This window comes from Sceloporus occidentalis, unplaced genomic scaffold (assembly GCF_023333645.1).
Source record: "Sceloporus occidentalis isolate IW3139 unplaced genomic scaffold, rSceOcc1.0.p SCAF_4, whole genome shotgun sequence".
NCBI classification, from domain to species: Eukaryota; Metazoa; Chordata; class Lepidosauria; order Squamata; family Phrynosomatidae; genus Sceloporus; species Sceloporus occidentalis.
In genome coordinates, this window is record NW_028316984.1 from 87,117,761 (window position 1) to 87,139,404 (window position 21,644).

General features: G+C 41.9%; 1 protein-coding gene across 1 annotated transcript in view; it reads right to left on the reverse strand.

Moving 5' to 3' along the window:
* LOC149314264 (acyl-CoA (8-3)-desaturase-like) overlaps positions 1-21,644 on the reverse strand; it is a 49,849-nt gene that overhangs the window by 18,374 nt on the left and 9,831 nt on the right. Inside the window, exons 2-7 of the mRNA XM_089523085.1 lie at positions 14,523-14,633; positions 11,254-11,451; positions 8,846-8,947; positions 7,103-7,231; positions 5,329-5,389; positions 2,614-2,690 (exon numbers count right to left, since the gene is read on the reverse strand). Of these exons, the coding sequence (XP_089379211.1) occupies positions 2,614-2,690; positions 5,329-5,389; positions 7,103-7,231; positions 8,846-8,947; positions 11,254-11,451; positions 14,523-14,633 (678 nt within the window). The remainder of the gene's footprint in view (positions 1-2,613; positions 2,691-5,328; positions 5,390-7,102; positions 7,232-8,845; positions 8,948-11,253; positions 11,452-14,522; positions 14,634-21,644) is intronic.

Consider the following 21,644-nt stretch of genomic DNA (forward strand, 5'->3'; position numbering starts at 1 on the left):
TTTTAGAGAAGAAAGCACATGTGAATAAGGATGGCAGCTTGTCTGTTGAGATGAAAGTCCGCTTCTGTCTGCTCAATGATGAGACTCTCCAGTGGTCTACGCAGATCAAGAAGTCCAGCCTGATGAATAAAATACCCTGTGAGGAACTAAGCATCAGCCATGACAATGGATTGGAATCATCAGAGAACCCAGAGGTTAGCTCAGAGCTGGATGACTCTTTCTATCCCTGCGTCGCTGACTCTTATATGTCCAGTCTTGGTGAGTCTGAGAATGATGAGGCTCGTTGCAACAAATGTGGCAAGCTGTGCAAAGACTATGACATTTGGAAGAATCCCATGCACACTTCTCAGAAAGAAGAGCAGGGAATAAAGAGCACATGGTACACCCATTCTTCATGCTTGAGCACTTCATCTCACCGGAGAATCATCCGCAAAAAGGTAGCCTCCGTTGACAGCATCCATACCTCATCCAGTGAAGAGGAAACCACTGAGGAGAGAGGAGGAGATGAAGGCAAAGGTAGCCGACCTGGGAGCAGCCAGTCGAAATCATCTCAACGATCAGCAGATAGACATGTAGCTCTTTTGGTAATTAGACACTACCCTGAAAGGCCACCGTAAGAACTATAAGCAAAGGCAAAGTAGTCAAGTATCAAAGACCCTTTGACAGACTTTACCCTGTTAAGTGTTAGATAGAACTTTTTGATCTAATGTATAAATGGATAAGATAGGTCATAAGGTTGCAAGATTTCGTTGAAATTTTGAGCGGGGAGTGTGATGTCCTGCCAGGACTGATTGATTTCCCCCTGCATTTTCTTTCGTGTTGGTTCAGGCCATAGATTATTTTAGTATAGAAAAGTTCATTGTATTAGTTTGTGGGAGGAGCTGTAGGTTTCCCCTGCATTATTTCCAGGTTTGGTTTGCCCTTGCCCAGCATGCTCTGCTGTAGCTAGAGGTTTTTAGTGGGGGAGCAGTCTTTGCTGAGAGCAAGCAGAGAGCTGTCTTTTGGTGGCAAGCAGGCCCAGACAGCCGGAAAGGGCATTTCTTACACCTCAGCCAAATTAGTTACCAACTCAGCCAAATTAGTTACCATCAGCAAGAAAATAAAGGAGTTCAGGAGCTGAAAGACCCTGCACCAGCTCCATTGAGTGAGGAGAGCAAACCATCAGACCCAGAAAGATGACAACCTGAAGATTGCTGCAACTGTAAAGTACCTTTTGTTTAGAGCTGGGGAGGAGAAAACTCTTTATTTTGTCTTTTAAATTAAATTTCCCCCCTTTTAAACTTTACATTCAGCTTCAGAGCCTTTTTTGGGTAGAAGAGTTTGATCTCACCAGGGTACCGGCGTTGCACACCCAAACCTGCCACCACATTTAGTTGGGTGTGTCTTCACAGTAACAGTTGCCTCCTGTTTAACTCCACTTTCACTGTCCTGGCTCAGTGCTATGGAATTCTGGGAGTTGGAGTTTGTTGTGGGGTCCTTGGTTTGAGGCTATGAAATTCTGGGAGTTGGAGTTTGTTGCTCCCCTCAGCCTCTGATGGCCCCCTCTGTTACTCCCATCTCTCCCCCCAGCTTCCTGTTCATTCCCTCCATCGCTGTCATCTACCTTTCCGAGCAATGGAAGCAATTGGGGCAAAACTGCAGTGCAGCATCCTGGGAAATTTGTCTCTTTGGAGGTTTGGGGGGGTGTACCGGGAGAGACGCAAAGTTGCATTCCACACCAGACCAATTCAGAGTAAAATCGAAGTGAGCTGGAATGCGAATTCTATGAATTTACTTTTGTACCGAAGTCACCATGGAAGGAGCTCTCATAGAAATGAATCTCGTCTGATAACATATTCACGTTATGACATGAATTCGCATAGTTAGCCTCGCACTCACGTCGGATCTGAGCTGCAAAATCTCCCCAAAGCTCCGTGTAATATACTCCAACGACCAAGCCACCATGAGACCCTTTTATAGGATAAAAGGCAGGATATAAATATAACTAAAGTGAATCCTCATCCTTTTCCCTAATGAAATATTTAAAACATTACCTCTAAGCATATTAGAGGTTTTGAGGAGTATGAAAAAATGATTTGTGAAGGAATACAGAAACACATTTTAAATACTACAGGATTCAGCACCACATGGCTAGCCATCAAATGCACACATAACACCATCCAAGTGAAATCAAATAGACCCGTGGGACTGAATGGTTGCTTGCTTTCCCCTCACATGCCTCCAATTTTTCTAAACATTTTTGGTGCAATTTTCAGGTATTTTCTCTTGAAAGTGTGTGCATGTGCAAATGTGGCAGTTTGCACTTCTCTTCCCACTTCCAGGAGCTCCCAGCCAACATTTCTTTGGTCATATTAACTCTACTTGATTTCCCCCACCCCCCAAAAATTGAATTAAATCTGCTCCTAGAATAGAATGTTATTTCTGGAGCTTCTATTTCTTCTATACATTCTGTGGAGCTGGGATCTTTGCTCTCCAATTGTCATAACAACCCATCTCCACAAAGTCAGAGCACAACCTTTGTGGCCATGGTACAATTTCCAAGACACGCAGCAGCCTAAGTGGGACTAAGAGTTCCTGCTGCTTTGACAGCAAGCCTAACAGTGCAAAACTTACTGCCCAAAATTTCTTCTTGAAGGCAATGTAGAAGGTGTGATAGTGGAAGAAGACAGGAAACAACAGCGGTGGCATAGCTGGTGGGGACCACAAAAGAAGAACAGAAAGAGAGTTCATTAAAATATAAAATATTTTAAAATATAACAAAATATAACAAGTGTAAATAAAAATAAACCAGCTGTACAGGGTAGATCAGTGGCAGAGGAAGTTAGGTAGTAAAAAGTATAATGAACTAAGAATGTCCCTAACTGTATTTTTGGGTTGAAGCCATGGAGGAGCATCACAATCAACACTAATGGATCTTGCAGTATTTTCAGGGCGTTCACACTGCCTGTCTGACCCTTTCCCATTGCTTTGTCATACCCAAAGCATGGCTGGGTGCTCTTGTTCACTTTGAATATTTCTGTGTTCCTTCTGTTGGGAGAAAGGACAGACAAGTGAAGGCCTGGGTAGGGAAAACAGGAAAAATCAAGAAAATAAATTAATCCTAAATTAATCCTTAAAATGTATCTCAGTTCTGTCCATTGGAAAAGCTGGTGCTCACTGATAAGGTATTTCACTATTTTCAACATTGACTTAATTTTTATTTTTTAATATGCTATTAGCTTAATATTTAAGATTGTAATTGCATTCATTTTTTTCCTTTGCCCAAATAATACAGTAATTTTGTTTATTACAAAATATGTGGTTTCTGCTTTCATTTTTCTCACTTTTTTGATTCCAAAAGCTAAGATACTCATACTTAGGCAGCTCTGAATGCAGCAATGTGCCCCCCTCTCCTCTTATAGTCTATATTCATTGTTTGGCTTGCATAAAATTAATGCTTTTACAATTAATATTTTAAAATTTCATAAATATGTCAAAATATGAACAATTTTATATTCTAAGATGTGTATGAAATCTTTTATGTAGCTAAAACAGTATCAGATTTGCATTTGACATGAAAATAAGTATTGCATATTTTAAAAATTTTAAATTTTCTCCCAAAATATATACAGTGGGCCTTTGGTATCTGCTGGGGTTTTGTTCCAGGATCATTCATAGGTACCAAAATCTGTGGATGCTCAAGTCCCATTATATACAGTGGCATAATAAAATGATTTCCCTTATATAAAATAGCAAAATCAAAGTTTGCTTTATGGAATATTTTCAAGATGTGGATGGTTGAATCTATGGATAAAGAATCCATGGATATGAAGGATCAATTGTATTTCTGCATCCTCATCCTAAAAAGTGTCTTCAACATTTCCAGAAAGTTTACATCTCTAAGCAGGAAGCATGATTATCCTCTAAAACATAGGTACAACACTGAACAGTTTTACCCAGTGCTCCCCCACACAATTCACCAGCATGTCCAGGTGCACACCACTTGGCAAGGTCATCATTTATAGCTTGCGGAGGGAGGCATCAGGAATGAGAAAAAACAGACCGTTGCATTTACAGCCAGTTATAGATGCTTTCGCATGATTTGTGGACAGAAAAATCAGTGGGGGAAAATAGACTGGATTTAAAAACAACAAGAAGAAAAACTTTGGGATGCTTTGGGGCCCCTGGAAATTGGGTTCTGGGGGCATATGTGGCTCATAGGCTGCAGCTTCCCCACCCTGCTCTAAAACATGTTCTAACACAATAATACAGTTTTGAAAAAAAAGTGTCCTTTTCCCCTCCACTTTCAGTTGCTGCCATGCCACCAAATCTGGGGTACTTGATAGTAGGAAGTTTGCAGTGTATGGCAAGACAGGGGAGAGGGCTGAAAATGGTCCCTCAATCTGCTGATATTAATCCCTCTCCCATCCCCAAGCAATAGAAGTTGTTTGTTCGGTTTAACCTTGCCCAACTTCTAATGAAACAGGTAAACCCCCAGTACAACACCACCTCATGGGCTTTTCCTCTCAGCTTTACTTTAGCTGCAACCTTTCGTGAATGAGGCATTAAAGAATCAGATGCAGTGAAGGCAGGGTGATCTGAGGTCCTAACCGCAAAAGAGGGCATGGCACTCCAAAATGTAGGGTCTTCAAGAAAAAGGTATGATGTGACCAAATAAAAGCTAACAACATTAATAGAAGCAAAAACTCATGCTTCTTAGAAGTTTATCGCACACCTCCCCCCGTCCTCCCTGTTATGGGAACTGGAAGGGGACTCTCAGGGCTGTGCTGAACCTGAAAAAAAAATGGATTTTATCGCACAGCAAATCATCCTCAAAAGGGCTTCGTTCCGTCCCCCGGCGCCAAGCCGTCCCCATTCAGTGCTGAGGGGTGCCATTTTCCTTGGTTGGAAAACTTCCGACCAGAACATTTAACGCTCCTCAGTGCTGAATGGGGACGGCTTGGCACCAGGGGATGGAACGGGGCCCTTTTGAGGACAATTCGCTGTGCGATAAAATCAGTTTTTTCCAGGTCGTGCGTGGCCCCGAGAGTCCCCTTCCAGTTCCCATAACGGGGGGGAAAGGTGTGCGATAAACTTCTAAGTCATGCTCAAAATAGAGGACATTTTGATGTTCCTCCTGGAAAGAAGACTGAAATGTCTGGGAAAAGAAGCACACTGGTCACCCTGAGTGAGGAGCACACCTCTGTCCACTTGCAAGGCTCAGGTGGCTGCTTTATCTGCTATGTTGTCACTCATCTTTGACTGTGCTGCAGCCAGCTGAAATGGTTGCATAGGAATTCATTGGAACAATCGATTCTTAGTGTCTTATAGGAAGCTGGAGGTACTCACTGATGAAGAAGTATTTTTGTTGATAGTTGTAAGGCATGTACTTTATCTTCTTCTTCCCAAGCTGTGAAAGGAAAGTAGACCATTTTCTCGTTAGAATAGCTGTAGAGATAATTCATCTCATCCTGGTCTTGAACCACATGACATAGAGTTTCTGCAATATAGCAGAGATCTGGTTGTTTTCCACAAGTTTTCCTGGGCTATAGTAAGTGCCTTTCTAATAAATAAACACACCTCATTGTTTTAGAAAACTGATAGGATCAGCATCATCTTGCAGCACCCAGCTCTTCTTAGAGCCTTCAACAAGAAGGAAGGAAAGTGCATCCACTACAAGAGTATTGACTTAGGTTCCCTCACACGACATTAACACACACTGTATCCCAGAAGATCTATGAAGCAACACCTTTGTGGTACGCAGTGAGAACACTGTTTCTTTGTCTACACCCATACCTGAGAAGAAATCTAAGTGAGCAGGCAAAGGCTCCTGATGATAAAGTATATCACAACAAAAATAAAACCAAAAGTAGCAAAGCGACATACTGGAGGCTAAGTTTCACATTCTCGCAAAAGCCTGATCTCTTAGTCTGCATATGCAGATCATAAAGTATCTTAGTCTGGGAATCAGTTAAAAGGTCCAAATTAATTTAGTTTGAGGGATTAAAGAAAGCGGGGAAAGCATGGGGATATGATGCATTTCAGATTTAGGGATGAGACATTAGCCAAGGAGGAGGTGACAGCAGAGGTAACGTTACAGTGGCTGCTGCAATGATGGGGGATAGAGGAGTGGAATCCATCTCAGTCCCAAAGCTTGGGAACTAGCCAGGAAGCTTTCTTTCCTGACAGCGGACATATCCAAGCCAGCCAAAAGCTTCAGAATTTGGCAGGGCTTATACCTATATTTATCAGATTTAAAAAAAAAAAAAAAAAAAAAGATATCCATACCATGTACCTCCTGCTCCAGTTTATTCCTTGTGAATTCCTAAGACTACCCACAACATTTTAAACACAGGGAAGGATGCAGGGGCGGGTTTCTGTCTGAGAGTTTCCAATACAGACGGGGGAAATTCCCAGATCTGTATCCATTGTCTCAGTTTCTCCTGTACTCCTAGGTAGTCCCACTGATGATGTGTTGCATGGGGACGTGACCCTTGACATGGAGGTTTTCCTCTGACCTTCCCTCTCTCATTACATTTCCAGTTATCATATTGATTTTTGTTCTTTTCCTTCTTTTACCATCCTAAAAAATATGTACTAAGAAAAATAAACATCCTAGTCTGGGAAGTAGGATATTGGGAAAGGAGCAAGGGGAGGAGGTGTTGAGTTCATGGGGAGAATGGTGGGGAGGGAAGGACTCCCTGTCCACATTACAGTGAGCCACACTTCAAACAGGAAAGCAAAGAGTGAATGAAACCTTGGTATATTTAAGGCATGATTGGTTGTGGGAGCAAGCTTTCCAAGGTGTGAAATCCAGGAACAGAGAAGCCCACTATTTACCTGAAGTGTTGGCCTATTTATGCTGGTAGAGAAGGCAGCTTTGGCTTCTGTCCTCCTGATGCCACTATGCCCAACCCAAAAAAAGCCTACCTTCTACCAGCGTAAATAACAACAGAGGCTAACAGAATTTACTTAAACAAACCAATTCACCCACTTATATGGTACACCTAATATCACTATGACCCACAGAATTATGCCCATGCACAAATAAAAAGCTTAAGAATGATCGTTTTAAAAAGAAATATGAAGTTTGTGTTGATATGACAAGCAACACGACACTCACTTCCACAGAGAGGGATCTTCCCAAAGTAAACAAGAAAGGGTGAATATCCATATCTGGATCCTTGGAGTAGCAGTTGGGTTTTGCATGATGTTGAGAGTGCAGGAGAGTCCACCACTTGGCTGAAGCCCCCTGTTGAAAGAAGACAGAAGGAAGCCCTTACTCCAAGGCAGTGGTGATGAGTTTTTGTTTTTGCTTGTTCATGTGTATGGTGCAGATTTAAAATCTTCCTCTCTGCTGAGAGCATTTAGAACTTTAATTTTGTTCAGTAGAGCTGAGCATCTGCACCTTTGCTTCAGTTTCCAAGATTCTTTAGGACAAGATTGGGACTCAAGTGGTTTGAGATGCACAGTTTACTTCTACCTAGCCCCCAGGGCTTTTGGGGTGCTACAACGGAAAAATGCTTTTGCATTTTCTCTGTCAAGAAGCCAGTTGGTGGGAACACAGTCTTTCTGACAGGCCTACTCATCTCCTGCACAGTATATCTAATGGAAACACAGCAGTGGGCCTTCTTGGTGGCTGAACCTAGGCTCTGGACCAATCTTCATAGGGAGCCAAATTGGCATCTGAGGAAGTAGACTTTAGTCTATAAAAGCTCACGCTGCCAACCTCTTTGTTTCAGTTAATCTCTGAGGTGCTACAACATCTCTCTATATACTGGCACCTTCCTTCTTATTTTTGTAGATAAAAGAATACTTTTTTGTTTGAACAGACCTTTGAAGACTGCTCATAGATAAAGGGACTTAAATAATGCACTGCAGTGTCTATTGGAGTGGTATTTTATTTTATAATATTTTAATGTGCATGCTTTGTATTGCTTTCAATTTTATTGATAGTTTAATTAGATTTTCACTTTTTTATAATGTTTTGTATGATACATTTAGCTGTATCTGTTCCAGTTTTACAGTGTAAGCCTCCTCAGGTCCTGGGGCTGGAGAAAATGCATGATTTTGTATAGGATGCGGGGTTCTGTAGCCTTCTCCCTATATCAGTTTTGCAGTTTAACTGCTCTAAAACCAGTATGTTTGTGGTGTGTCTATGTGTATGCATACACACACTCCATAATTGCAACTTTGGCTTTTGCAGATTTGTTTATTCACCGATTTTATTAATATGTTCTCTTTAGGAATATCTATGGCCTCCAGTGAAACTTTATGGTCAACTTTAACCAAAGGTCGCACTGAAGAACCTAGAGGTTACTAGAGAGAATAGTCCACTAGACATTTGTAGCTCCTCCAGTGCAATTCTATGGTCAATGTCTGGCAAATGTTAGCCACAGAGTTGGACTGGAGGACCTAGAGAATCCTAGAGAGATGTTATCTCAGGTAAAAACATAGTGTTTTTGTTATTTGTGGGTTTTCCACATTCACAGGGGTCCTGTGCCCCTAACCCCAGCGAATATGGAGGGATGCGTGTATTCAAATAGGCCAGACTGAAATCTGGGGGCTCCTGCACCTTCAATGATGGTGTAGAAGTGCAGATTTCAGCACATGTTTCTTGTCACTCAACCAGATAATAAGCAACCCTGCTGAGATTCCATCTTCTACATAAGCATTAAACGTAAATAAGCCCCCTCCAGTTTTCATTCTGGCAACATATAAGCACCAATTGGTTTTTGCTCACACACCCAAGAGAATGATAAAAAAAGTTCTCCTTTTCTATGTGAATTATGGTCCACATATGGTAGTTCAACATCTTGATCAATCTGGACCGCTCACTGAGATATTGTCAGAAATGATCACTTACAATAAGATGGCACATCACAAATTTGTGGAGCAAGTGGTTCCATTTTGCCTTCTGGAAGACAGAAAGATGCCCCAAATCATGCTGGAGCCATGCAGCCTGGACCTGGAAAGCAAATGAAAGCACTTAGAAAGTCAGCTCAGTTGGCTTAGAAGAATTTGAAAACTACTCCAATGGAATTTATCTGATGATTGCCATGGCTGGATCCTACGAGTTCTTATTTTTTGCTAAAAGACTTATACTCTATGACTGGAAAGATAACCATTCACCATTTAATAGTCAGAAGATCTTACTGCTTCAGTTACATAGAAACATGTATTTCACAGATACCAACTTCCCGAAAATTTGTTTCTGGAAATATAGTTAGATGTTAGCCTACTCCCCATTCCCCTTCTCTTTACCCCTTTACTTCGCAAATATACTTTTATAATCTAATAATACTGGTTTGAGCCTTTAAAGACTAAGGTTCTAATCCCTGCTTAGCCACGGAAACCCACTAGTGACCTTAAGCAAGTCACACTCTCTCAACCTCAGAGGAAGGCAAAGGAAAAGCCCCTCTGAATAAATCCAAGAAAACCCTATGATCGATTCACCTTAGAGTTTCCATAAGTCAGAAAAGACTTGAAGTCACACACAACATTTTGTAAAAAAAGAAAAAGAAAAAAGAAAAGAAAAAGAAGAGTTCAGATTGCTTAGAATATTAGTTTCTTGAGAAGTTGGATCTGGCTATAGTGACACATGTCTTGATTACATCCTGTTTGGACTATTGTAATGCACTGTACATGGGGCTGCCTTTGTAGACTGGAAATTTCAGCAGATCCAAAATTGTGTGCCCAGGATGCTGACTGGGCTATAGGGATCATGTGGCTCTCCTGCTGAAACAGCTGTACTAGCTACCAGTCTATTTCCAGGTAGAATTCAAAGTACTGGTTTTGACATTTTGGGTCCAGATTGTCTGATAGGCTGTACCTCCCTATACAAATCAGCCCAAGGGCTAAGATTGGCAGGGAAGGGCTTTCTCTCAGTCCCACCACCTTCGCAGGTGTAACTGGTGAAGACTTGGCAGACAGCCTTCTCCGTGACTCCTCCAAGATTGTTGACATCCCTTTCGTGGGATGTCCATTTGGCCCCCTCCCTGCTCTCTTTTTGTAGATAGCTGAAGACATTATTTAGGCAGGCTTTTGCTGCATGAATTTTACTTATGTAATGTGTGTGTATAATTGGTGTGCTGTTTTTAATGCTTTCATGTTTTTTAATGGTTTTAACTGTGCAGTGTTTTTCTTTTAATATTAGTATTATTTCATTTTTTAAAAACTTTTGTAATTAATGTTTTAATTCCACCCTTTTTCGACTATTATAATCTGCCTTGAATCTCATTTTGGGAGAAAGGCAACATATAAATGCAATAAATAAATAAAGGAATAAAGTATTTGTTATTGAACAGGTTTACAGTGCCTACAGCATTCTTGAATTCAAAAGAAGCCACAGTATCATTGCGCACTTCACTTCTACAGCTCTGCCTCATAGATAGCACTTGCTAGAATCATAGAATCATAGAGTTGGAAGAGACCGCAAGGGACATCCAGTCCAACCCCCTGCCATGCAGGAAATCCAGATCAAAGCATCCCCGACAGATGGCCATCTAGCCTCCGTTTGAAGACCTCCAAGGAGGGAGACTCCACTACACTCCAAGGGAGTGTGTTCCACTGTCGGACAGCCCTTACTGTCAGGAAGTTCCTCCTAATGTTGAGGTGGAATCTCTTTTCCTGTATCTTGCATCCATTGCTCCAGGTCCTAGTCTCTGGAGCAGCAGAAAACAAGCTTGCTCCCTTCTCAATATGACATCCCTTCAAATATTTAAACAAGGCTATCATACCACCTCTTAACCTTCTTTTCTCCAGGCTAAACATATCCAGCTCCCTAAGGCATTCCTCATAGGGCTTGGTTTCCAGACCCTTCACCATTTTAGTCACTATGTGAATTTCTGAAAAATATCCACACTTCTTCCCATATTTAGTGTTTACAGGCTTATTCACAGATAGGCAGAAATTTCAGAGGGACAAAGTCCATTAAGACTAGGATTAAAAGCAGGTCCTGAAGATACCAGTGAACTCATTTCACTCATTCAAACTCAATTTGAAATCAGGAAGGAGAGAGGAAGCCAACTTGTTTCAGGCTGCATCCGCACTGCACAAATAATCTGGTTTGACACCATTTTAACTGCCACGGATCAGTGCTATGGAATTCTGGAAACTGTAGTTTATTGTATCTGGTGCTGTAACAAACTACAGTTCCCAGAATTCCATAGCACTGAGCCATAGCAGTTATAGTGGTGTCAAACTTCATTATTTCTGCACTGCGGATGCTGCCACAGGTGCCCTTGGTTTTACTCTGTGATCATAGCAACTTACCTGGGATATAGTAAGCAAAACTAATGAAGCAACAAAGGGTAATAAAGATGTCCCAAAATACATGAGGGTGAGCCAGGATGCAATATCCAGCACTAGGATATGAAAGAGGAGGGCGACGAAGAAGGAAACGTTGGCTTTCATGAGTCCCATCTTCTCTACAGTTGTGCATAGCTCACGAAAATCCATAATAAGCGATTCCTGTGGGGATATCAAAAATTACAGTTCGTCTTAATTTTTAAGATTGCCTTTGCTCTTAAAAGAAGCAAGGAGACTTCATAACCAGGTAAGTGGAAGTGTGAATCCAAGCAGCTAATCTGGAGGGTTGTCGCTCAAAAATAAATTTCACTAAGCTCTCGTTGAGTACCTTTACCTTTTAAGTAGACATGTATAGGACTGCATTATTCTTCTCCCTTTGTTGCTGTCATTGGTGACACATTGACAACTTTGAGACAATTGAAGGGTTAAGGTCTACTCCCTAAGTGTAGTGTAGTGGTTTGAGTATCGGACCATGACTCTGGAGACAAGGGTTCAAATCCCCATTTGGTCATGAAAACGCACTGGGTGACCTTGGGCAAGTCACACATTTTTAGCTTCAGAGGAAGAGCAATAGCAAGTACATTTCTATACTGCTTATCAGTGCACTTAAGCACTCCCTAAGCGATTTACAATATGTAGGGTAATTGCCCCTAACTACCTGGGTACTCATTTTAGTGACCTACGGAAGGATGCCAGGCTGAGTCGAGCCTGAGCCCCTGGCTGGTACTGAACTCACAACCTTGTGGTATGTGAGTGAGTGGCTGCAGTACATGCATTTAATCACTGCACCACCAGGGTTCAGGAAACCAAAAGAAAACCCCTTCTGAACAAATCTTGCCAAGAAATCCCTGTTTGCTTTAAGGTCACCATGAGTTGGAACCAACTTCAAAGCACAAAGGAACAACAAAGCCTATGCCTCTGTCCAGACACATCATTTCAAAAAGCACAGGAAGTGGCTACTTGTTTGCATGCAAGAATGTAAGAAGCTGACATGGAGAAAACCAGACTAGGGGTTGGATCTAAGTGTGTGCAACTAGGCTGGGAAAAGGGGTCTTCCTTTCACCCTCCTGCTCAGGGCAATGCCTTCAGCCTCTTCACCACACTACATAGAAGGTCGGAGGACCTTACCTTACCTTAACTGAATGGAGTAAGATGTTGGGCAGAGAGTGGAGTGGAGTGGTCAAAGGGTGGGGGCAACTTTTGTCAGAAGAAGGCTGGAGGAAAGGAGATTTGGATATCCAGTGTTAAGCACCTGACAAGTTACTCTCCTTGACAAGTTAGTTTACCACAGTACTTCTTAAGTTATCTGGTATGAAGGACCAGCAATCTTTATTCTGCATCTGCCAGGTACCACATTTGTGCCCACTGGCTACAATTGTTCCTTTCTTTCCTGGAAGCTCTCCAGGAACCAGCAGAAGATGGAATGGGGACTGGCACCAGTCCACAGACCACCACTTTGGGTAGCACTGGTTTATCATATGTAACCCAAGGAGAAGAGGATTTTATGCATGCCTGGATCTTTGAACTGGCTCTTAATGATTTCAAAATTGGAGATAAGAAATGCAGACATATTTCTTACTGTTGTGATGATGTAATAAGCTTCCTTTAAGCAAAGTAAAACCAACATTACAATATTTTCATCTGAGCAGGTCACTAGTAGGGCACTTAGGGACAGGATTCTTTCCATCTCCCATCAGTGGAATGGCAAATTCATTGTGGGGTTTAGGCCACATTTTGAAAGAGCTATGTTGAACTTTTCAGAGAGCATCCAAGGTGCTGACCTTATAGCTTCAGCACCCTGGTTGTCTCCTTTAAAGTTCAGACTAAACTCCAGAGCATCTCCATTATCCCAATAACTTGAAAGCCACCAGGTGCCACTATGTCTGAAATCCTTTTGTCTGGAGAAACTGAGGTCTTTGGCATGCAAAACATGTGCTCTATCTAACCTCTCAGATACTGCCGGCACTGGAAGAGTTCTTTATCTGAATTAGAACTCCCAGCGTGACAGCCAGCATGGCCACCACCCAGGAGAAGCACCCTTCTTCTTGGCCATGAGCCATCCCATTGACTCAGACCTCAGAAATTAGAAGACACGTTAGGGTGTTAAGACTAGTACTCAGAAGCCCACATCACAAAACTTTGTTTACTTATGCTCTGTCTAACAAAAGCTGCACAGCATTCCAAATGAAGTGCCATAGAGTAGCTCCAGTAAACTGCAAGCCTCCCTCATTGCCACAACCTTTTCATGTTAACCAGGAGGCTCCCTGGTTAATGCCTTGGATCCCACAGTGGGAGAAAGGCATCATGTAAATTAAATCATTAAATACATACATATACATGCATGCACAGATGTTACATAAATGTTGGCCTGAGCACAGTGATTGTCCTTTGTGCATCAGCATTCCCACTCAGTTACTGTCTCCCTCCAAACCTTTGGTACAGCAGAAGTGGGCAAACTGCAACCTGGGTTCAGCAGACTGTCCCTGGATTCTACTTTTGTGGCCCACCACTTTCCCAAAGACCAACTACCTTCCCTACTTTTTTTTTTAAAATGTGCATTTGGGTGCAATGCTCATCCCAAAACCACATAGAAAGCACCACAAGTGTGTGAAAACATGCAAAATATATAAAATAATAAAAATAAATCTTTTATTTGTATACCACTTTTCCTTCCGATCAAAGCGGTTTTACATCATTAAAAATACCCTAACTCAGCTCTGCAAACACCCCAGAACTGTACTGTATTTGAAAATACCTGTATTCCTCTGCAGTCCCTCTCAAAATGGCAAAAAGAAATGATGCAATGTCACTTCCTTTTGCCATTTTGAGAGGACTCCAGAGGACAATTGAGATATTTGAATTTATTTGGGGGGGGTGTGGCTTGTGGGGAGGTCTAAAGGGACAACTAGTGCCTGGCCTCACACAGTTGCCTATGCCTGTTGTATGGGAAGGTGGGACAACAGGAGGGAGCAAAGTGGAGGCAGCCTCTCAGGCCCTCCATGCTTAACAATTTTGGATGTCTTCATGGAGTTAAAATCTACAAAAATTATGCTCAGGCTCAGAAGTAGACCCAGATGGAATAATTTTGACTATAGCAGCCAGAATCCCCCCAGCCAGCATAGGCAATGGGTATGTAATTATTCTGTAGTTTTCCAACAATGATAACATACAGGGGAGAAAGTCTGGCTTCCTCTCTGTTCTGATTTCATATCCATTTATTGGGATGAACTTACATTTTTGCTGGGTTCAAAAGTAGGTTGATCTGGTGCCAACTCCCCAACCAACAGTGGCTTCAAAAACTTGTTCACCAAAGCTTTGTTGCCATGAAATGCTGCAAAGGCATCCTGCAAAATCAGAAGGGGTGGGAGAGAAGAAGTCACACACCAGAGGATATTGAGTGAAAATTGATTCCAGCACCATCCCACCACCACCACCTCACTTTATGGGAGTACTGCAGTATTTGTTCTTGTTAATGCACTTCCAGCTGTATAAATGCCCTGTTTACGTGATAAAGCCAGAGATTTGAATATTTGATGAGGGAAATGCGATGGCATCGTCCACCCCCCACCCCCGTTCACAGCACTGATCTGCAACTGGGAACCAAACCTACAGCATACAATTAGTATTACCATTATCTTCTATCATCGTCATTATCATTATCATTTTCCTCTTGTAGGCAATCAACTCTTTTCACAGCTATGGATCAATGTCAGAGAAGTGCAGTGGCTAGAGGAGAACCTCCACCTGCAGGCTGCTTTGGGGCTGTAGCTATCCCTGCCCTGATCTCCAGTCAACAACCAGATTGAACAGAAGGAGATATTTAAAGCCTGAGAAGTTTCTGTACAGCTCAAGTTTGCAGACTGGAAAGGTTTTGAACAGCCAGAATCCTGTTAGTGACATACATGGGTGTGCAAGTGTGGTTTTTTGCATCTGTATATTTCAGAAGAAGAAACTGGCAAAACCACCTCTGCACATTCCTTGCCTAAGAAAACCCTATGAAAAATTCATAGGGTTGCCATAAGCCGATAGGCAACTTGAAGGCACATATGTACACACATACATCATTTATTGGATGGTGTCCAAGTTGCCTTCTGTGGCCCTTGGTGCAACACTCCAACTCCACCTCTGTTCTCAAACCCTGGACAGGTCCGTTGCTGATTATTATTATTATTATTATTATTATTATTATTATTATTTAAATAATGTTTGAAGCTCTGCTCTCTTCTGGAGTCTTGTTTGTAAATAATATAATGAATACGAATCAGATATCCTTGAAGTATTGCAGAAGCATGGTAGGAGATGTTCTGTTCTGAACCTCACTGCTGCTGCTAAAAGCTTATGACCATTTGGATAGGATCAGTTGAGTGGCTTTTTACTGTAAAGTCATTACACATCGCAAATGTCCAGGCAGCTGATCATTTCAACCAGGAAGTGAACTCATGGCAATGCATCTCCTTCAGTACTAATGTAAAAGGTGGCTGGTTTAACACGGAAACACAGGGACCCAGTCTATTCAAAGGAATAAATGAAAATGGACATCTAAATGCAGACCAGAGGAAAACATCAGCTGTGTTATCTGACCTGCAGGTGACATTAATTATAGGAGGATCTTCATTAGTGAGTTCTCACAACTCATTCAATATAACTTTCATGAATGGCTACTACTCACTCAGTAATTAACTTTCCTATCATCTCTCTATATAATTTCATTTTGCTTTGGCCTCACAAAGGCTGGAGACAAACTGGATTTTTTGTGTTGCAAATGGATGTTAAATTTCCTGGACTTTGAGAATTTCCCAGTTGCTACATGGCCAGCCTGCAAACACAACAAAATGCAGGCCTATGAATAACATTTTCCATTTATTTTCTTCTATACGGTTTTTAACACTTTGCCTGATGAAGAAACCAGTGGAGCTTCAAAAGCCTGCAACGTGTATATTGTGCATTTTGGTTGGCCCCATAAAGTTATCACTGTTTGGTGGACTTTTGATGTTATTAGATCTACACTTAAGTATTTTTAAGTCTCCAATTTAGAATCGTAGAATAATGTTGAAAGGTACTGTGAAGGCTTTATGTTTCAGTCTCCTCTAGTATCAGAATTTGTTGCACTTATGCCATATATGTGATGATCATAACATACTGAGTAAACTTTAGGGTCAAACAGACTAGCATCTTGAAAGCTGCTCCAGCTCCAATCAACCCTCAGTCAGCACAGGACTGCAGTGACTGGATGCTGCAGTCCTGAGGCCAGACACTGCCACAGTCCAGAATGGCCAGCCGGCAAGGAGCAGTTTTCCTTGCTCCTTTTGCAGCAAACCTTGGGCCACATTAGCCAGCCTTGCCACAGTTTCTAGCTGATCGGGGGCGGGCGGGGGTCATCTGCATGCCATGCCCTCGGATTGGCCCGAAGGTGGAGTTTTTTGGCCATGTGTTTCAGGCCTTACTTAACATAAAATAGGTCTTTCAGTTTTAAAGTATTCAATATTATTATATTGTGGCAATTCAATGTACTGCTTTAGAGCAGAGTAGAAACAGGAGTCTGAAAACATAGGTAATGTTGGCATCATGATTTAGACTACTATGCTGTTCATCTGAATATTATGCCCCCACTAAGCTCAAGGGGACATGCCAAGTGTTTCGCTACTAAAAGTTCAATCCTCGATATATGAGAGAAGTAACTCCCTGTAACCTTTCTCTCTGGTGGTAGCATCCATCAGTTTTAAATGTTGGTGAACTACTTGTTTAGACCTGATGTTTAATTATCTCTTGCTGTTACACAACAGGGTTTTTGGCTCATGGTGTGCCTCAAACTCATTTAGATTTCTCTGTCCTCAGTGCTGAGAACTTAGCTCATAGGCTTATCCACTTGCCACAGGGATAATACTATGAATCTACTCATCAGCATCTCCACTGTGCCAAATGAGAATGCATTTCCCAATCTTCCATCTAGTGGTTCTGACGCTAGTTTTCAACTTCATTTCCTGCACTGACTCGTATCATTTTCGAAAGAACAGGTTCCATTCAACCTTATATATGCTGTATTTCCACCCCACTAATATAACCTTCTGCCCATGCTTGCACACACTCATCATTCATATCCAAATAATAGGATCATACAAACTGTCATATTTCACAAGTTCTACAAGCATTACTAAACCCACATCAGATAACAAAGACTTTATTCTCCAATGTAAATTTGACACTGGATCTGCAGATAACATATAGAGAAAGGACAATTCATTTAGATGTTGCAGCAAACAACAACCACAAAACAAGTACAATTGTACTTGTTCTGGGATAGAACAAGTACATTTCCTGGCTGGAATTGTCTGTAGTTCTTATCTAATCTGTTACCCTGATAGCATTATGTATTGCAGAAGCATGGTAGGAGTTGTTCTGATTTTGAAGATCCACAGGAATAGGCAAGGAGCAAGTGTTTCCAAGGTTTCATGGAACTGCGGAGAAAGTACCACCAATATTCAGACCAACAAACCATGGTGAACATTGAATTTGGCAGCTAGGAATAGTTGGCGCTTAGGAGATCTGAAAACCAAACCCTTGACAGCCAGTGTGAACCTGAGGATTCAGGCCTCAGGCTCATGGTTCTTTCATGACTTGACTACCTAGTTCCTGGCAGCCTTCTCTTCTTCCTTGTGACAATCAGCCAGCAATCAACCAGAACTTTGGTCTTTTGTTTGGACAGGATGGGTCCCATGCAATTTTCAAATAATTTACGCCCGCCAAAGGAATCTAAGTCAGATTTTGCTTTTAACTGGAATCTGCATACCAGGTTTTAGCCATATTGGACATCTGACAGGGACAGCAGCTGCCTATGGCCTGCTGCTGAACTGTATGGCATGTAATCTGCCACCAACCATGAGGGCAGCAATCTTTAGAAGAAGTCTGTTCAATTCTTGCCCTGGCCATAGGGCTGACATTTGTTCTGGAAAACCTGGTAAATCCAAGACTGAAGGCACTAAAAATGTCCCAGCTGACTGGGCCAGCTGAAACAGTAAATCCTGGATTTTTCCTTCATTGCAGCCTGATGCATAGGTTAAAATGTGGCAATGGAGATGAAGCAGGTAAGTGCAAGAAGACTGGCACTGGTGGGAACCTCATCCCACCCTGCAGGCTCCAGTTGCTACTGCACAGGTGTTGCATTGCCACCTTACTCTTCCATTCCCTCCCCCGCTTCCCCCAACAAGAAAGAAGGCAAGAAAAGACAAGTAGAGATGGCCTTGTGTTGTGTGGTTATTATGTTGGGGGCTTGAGCCTAGGGCTAGGCAGCACAGTGGAACTTCATTTCCAAACATCCTCGAGAGAGGCTGCTTGGAAGCCTCCCTCTCATCACTCCAGCTAGAGAAGAAACGAAGAAGAAAAAAGAGCTCTTAGTTTGGTACTGGTACTGATGTTGAAACTGAGACTGAAAAAATGCAATGATTAATTTGTTTAATTTGCATATTCAGGATGAAAATTAATAATATGCATAATTATAATATTTTACATAATATGCAAATTAGATGCTCAGATATGAGGGATTGGAATATGGCAATCCTACCTGGCCAACAGGTTATGAAACTGTCAGTATGGAATAAACGCTATCTGTGAAAAACATTATCAACGAAGCTCTCGTTGTTAGGGGATAGGAATATAATACTATGCTCATTTCATTCTCAAAGGAAGCAATGAATAACCCCAAAACTTTTCTTCCCAATTTTCAAAGACTTTTCACAGTTTGGGACTTAATAAGCCCTGACCTGCAAAGCATCTCATTCATCCAGGATTCTTTTTGGCATGTTTTTCGAACAATGTTTAGAAATATTTTCAAACATTCTTTCCATCCCTATTAGAGAAACAGCCTTAACCAGAAAATGTCACACAGGGGAGGGGGAAGATACCATTATGAGGAGCGAAGACAAGCTGAGATCAATTTTCCAATTCAGCTCCATACGTGTTACAATGCAGCTCAGGAAACACACCCACACCCATCCACCCACCCACTAGTATGATACTAGTTCTCAGAGCCAGCTCCCTGATACTTATGCAGTTGTATTAATCCATATCTCTCAGAGCTTGGAAACATTGCCTTTTTTGAACTACAACTCCCATAGCTGGATTAGGGATTATGAGAACAGTAGCCCAAAACCTTTCCAAGCTCTATTTTCCCACCACACTACCCCACCCCTATTTCTGCAGTGCATACTGTAATGCCCAACTTATTTAGATCACCTAACACACTAGAAAATACATTCCAGTACAGTGAGTAGCAGGTTGGACTTTAGGCTGAAAGATCTGGCTTCCTAGCCTTGAAACAACCTTAGGTTTTCATTTTGGCTTTATGTCAACTAGTGCCAGAGTTTAAGGCCTACTTTTAAATAATATTATTAGCATAATATGTGTATTGGACTAAACCCAAGCTCACATATTTCTCCCTGAACTCAATGGAGGATACAGATGTCCCATCCAATATACTTTACAATATACAATGCAATATACAATACACTTTTTTTCTTGCCTTTTAAAGAGAAATGGGATTCATTTTAAATAACCTTTGGACCACTGTGTTATTTTATCGTATGGCCTTCCAACTCCTGCAACTGATAGAATGGAGAGTGAGAGCTCAAAAGGGAAGAGACCTATGCTGGTACGGCTTAGCTGGCATGTGGGACAGGCCAAGTGCCGGTAGCCCATTTTCTTCACTGTAGTGTGTGGCCTTTGAAAAGTGCACCCATTCCCTTGTCCATCTGTGAGTTAAATAAACCACCCCTGTCAAAGAAAAGGTCTTTGATCTGCTTCCAGATGTCCTCTGTTAGCCCAGGTGACTAAAGCCAAGTGTATCTATGGAGACCGATGGAAGAGGCCATTATCTTGGCAGCACTTCAACAGTCTTGTGGATCTCTGGTAAATAAGAGGAACCTGACATCTTAATGCAGCAAAGCATATAGGATATAATAGGCATCACTGAAATCTAGTGGGATGAGTCTCAAGATTGGAATGTACCAACAGAGGGGTATAATCTATTTCAAAGAAATAGACTAACAGGAAAGGAGGACGAGTATTATATACCAGGGATTTCCACTATCAAATAGCTCTTACTGCCAGGAAGTTCCTCCCAATGTTGAGCTGGAATCTGTTTTCCCCTAGTTTGAATCCGTTGCTCTGGGTCCTTTTCACTGGAGCATCAAAAAACAAGCTTGCTCCATCCTCACCACTTCAACTACTTAAACAGGGCTAACATATTACCCCTTAACCCTCTCTTCTCCAGGCTAAACATACCCAGCGTCCTAAGTCTTTCTCATAAGACATGGTTTCCAGACCCTTCATTATTTTGGTGGTCCTGGATATGCTTCAGCTTCTCAAAATCCATTGTTCAGGCCACATTTTACTAGCTTGTTTGCAAGAATATAATGGGGGACCTTGTCAAAGGCCTTACTGAAATCAAGGCCCAAGACAGATTAGGGGGAGCGCCATCCTCAGGCCAATTTTAGGGTTCCAGAGCTTGCAGCATCTGCACGCTCCAGAACCTTAACATGTATGGATGGGCACCGCGCTTGCGTCATGGACGCATCACAGTGACAGATGACGTCATCCCTGCACGCCAAAAAGAACCCATTTTTTTCTGGGTTCTTTTTGGTTCGGAGGGACGCCATACAGTTGGACTGGGTGCCTCCAGCCTGTCCCTTTGGGGCAGTCTGGAGAGCCCCCAAGATATGCTATATCTACAGCATTCCCTTCATCTACCAAGCTGCAAATTTTATCAAAAAAGGAGATCAGATTTGTCTGGCATGACTTGTTTCTCAGAAACCCATGTTGATCTTTTGTGATTATGGCATTGCTTTCCAAGTGTTCACAGACTCTCTGTTGAATTATCTGCTCTAGAATCTTTCCTGATATTGATGTCAGACTAACTGGACGATAATTGTTGGGATCGTCTTTTATCCCCTTTTTGAAGATGGGGACAACATCTGTCCTCCTCCAGTCTGCTGGGACTTAAAAATTATTGCCATGGCTCTGAGATTACTTCTGTCATTTCTTTTAATATCCCTGGAGCTTGTTTGCCTGGCCCTACAGATTTGAATTCATTTAGATTAACCCGGTCTTCCTGTACTACATTTTTACTTATTCTGTGCCATTTTCCCCCTTCTGCATCATCACCATGTTCCTAGGTTGAGCACTCTTTTTCTTTTGTGAGAAAACTGAGACAAAGAAGGTGTTGAGTAGTTCTGCCTTTTCTTTGTCCCGTTAGCATTTCACCATCTTCTCTGCACAATGGCTCTACCATTTCCTTTTTCTTCCTTTTGGACATACCCCAAAAGCCCTTTTTATTGTTCTTAACTTCTCTAGCAAGGCTGAGC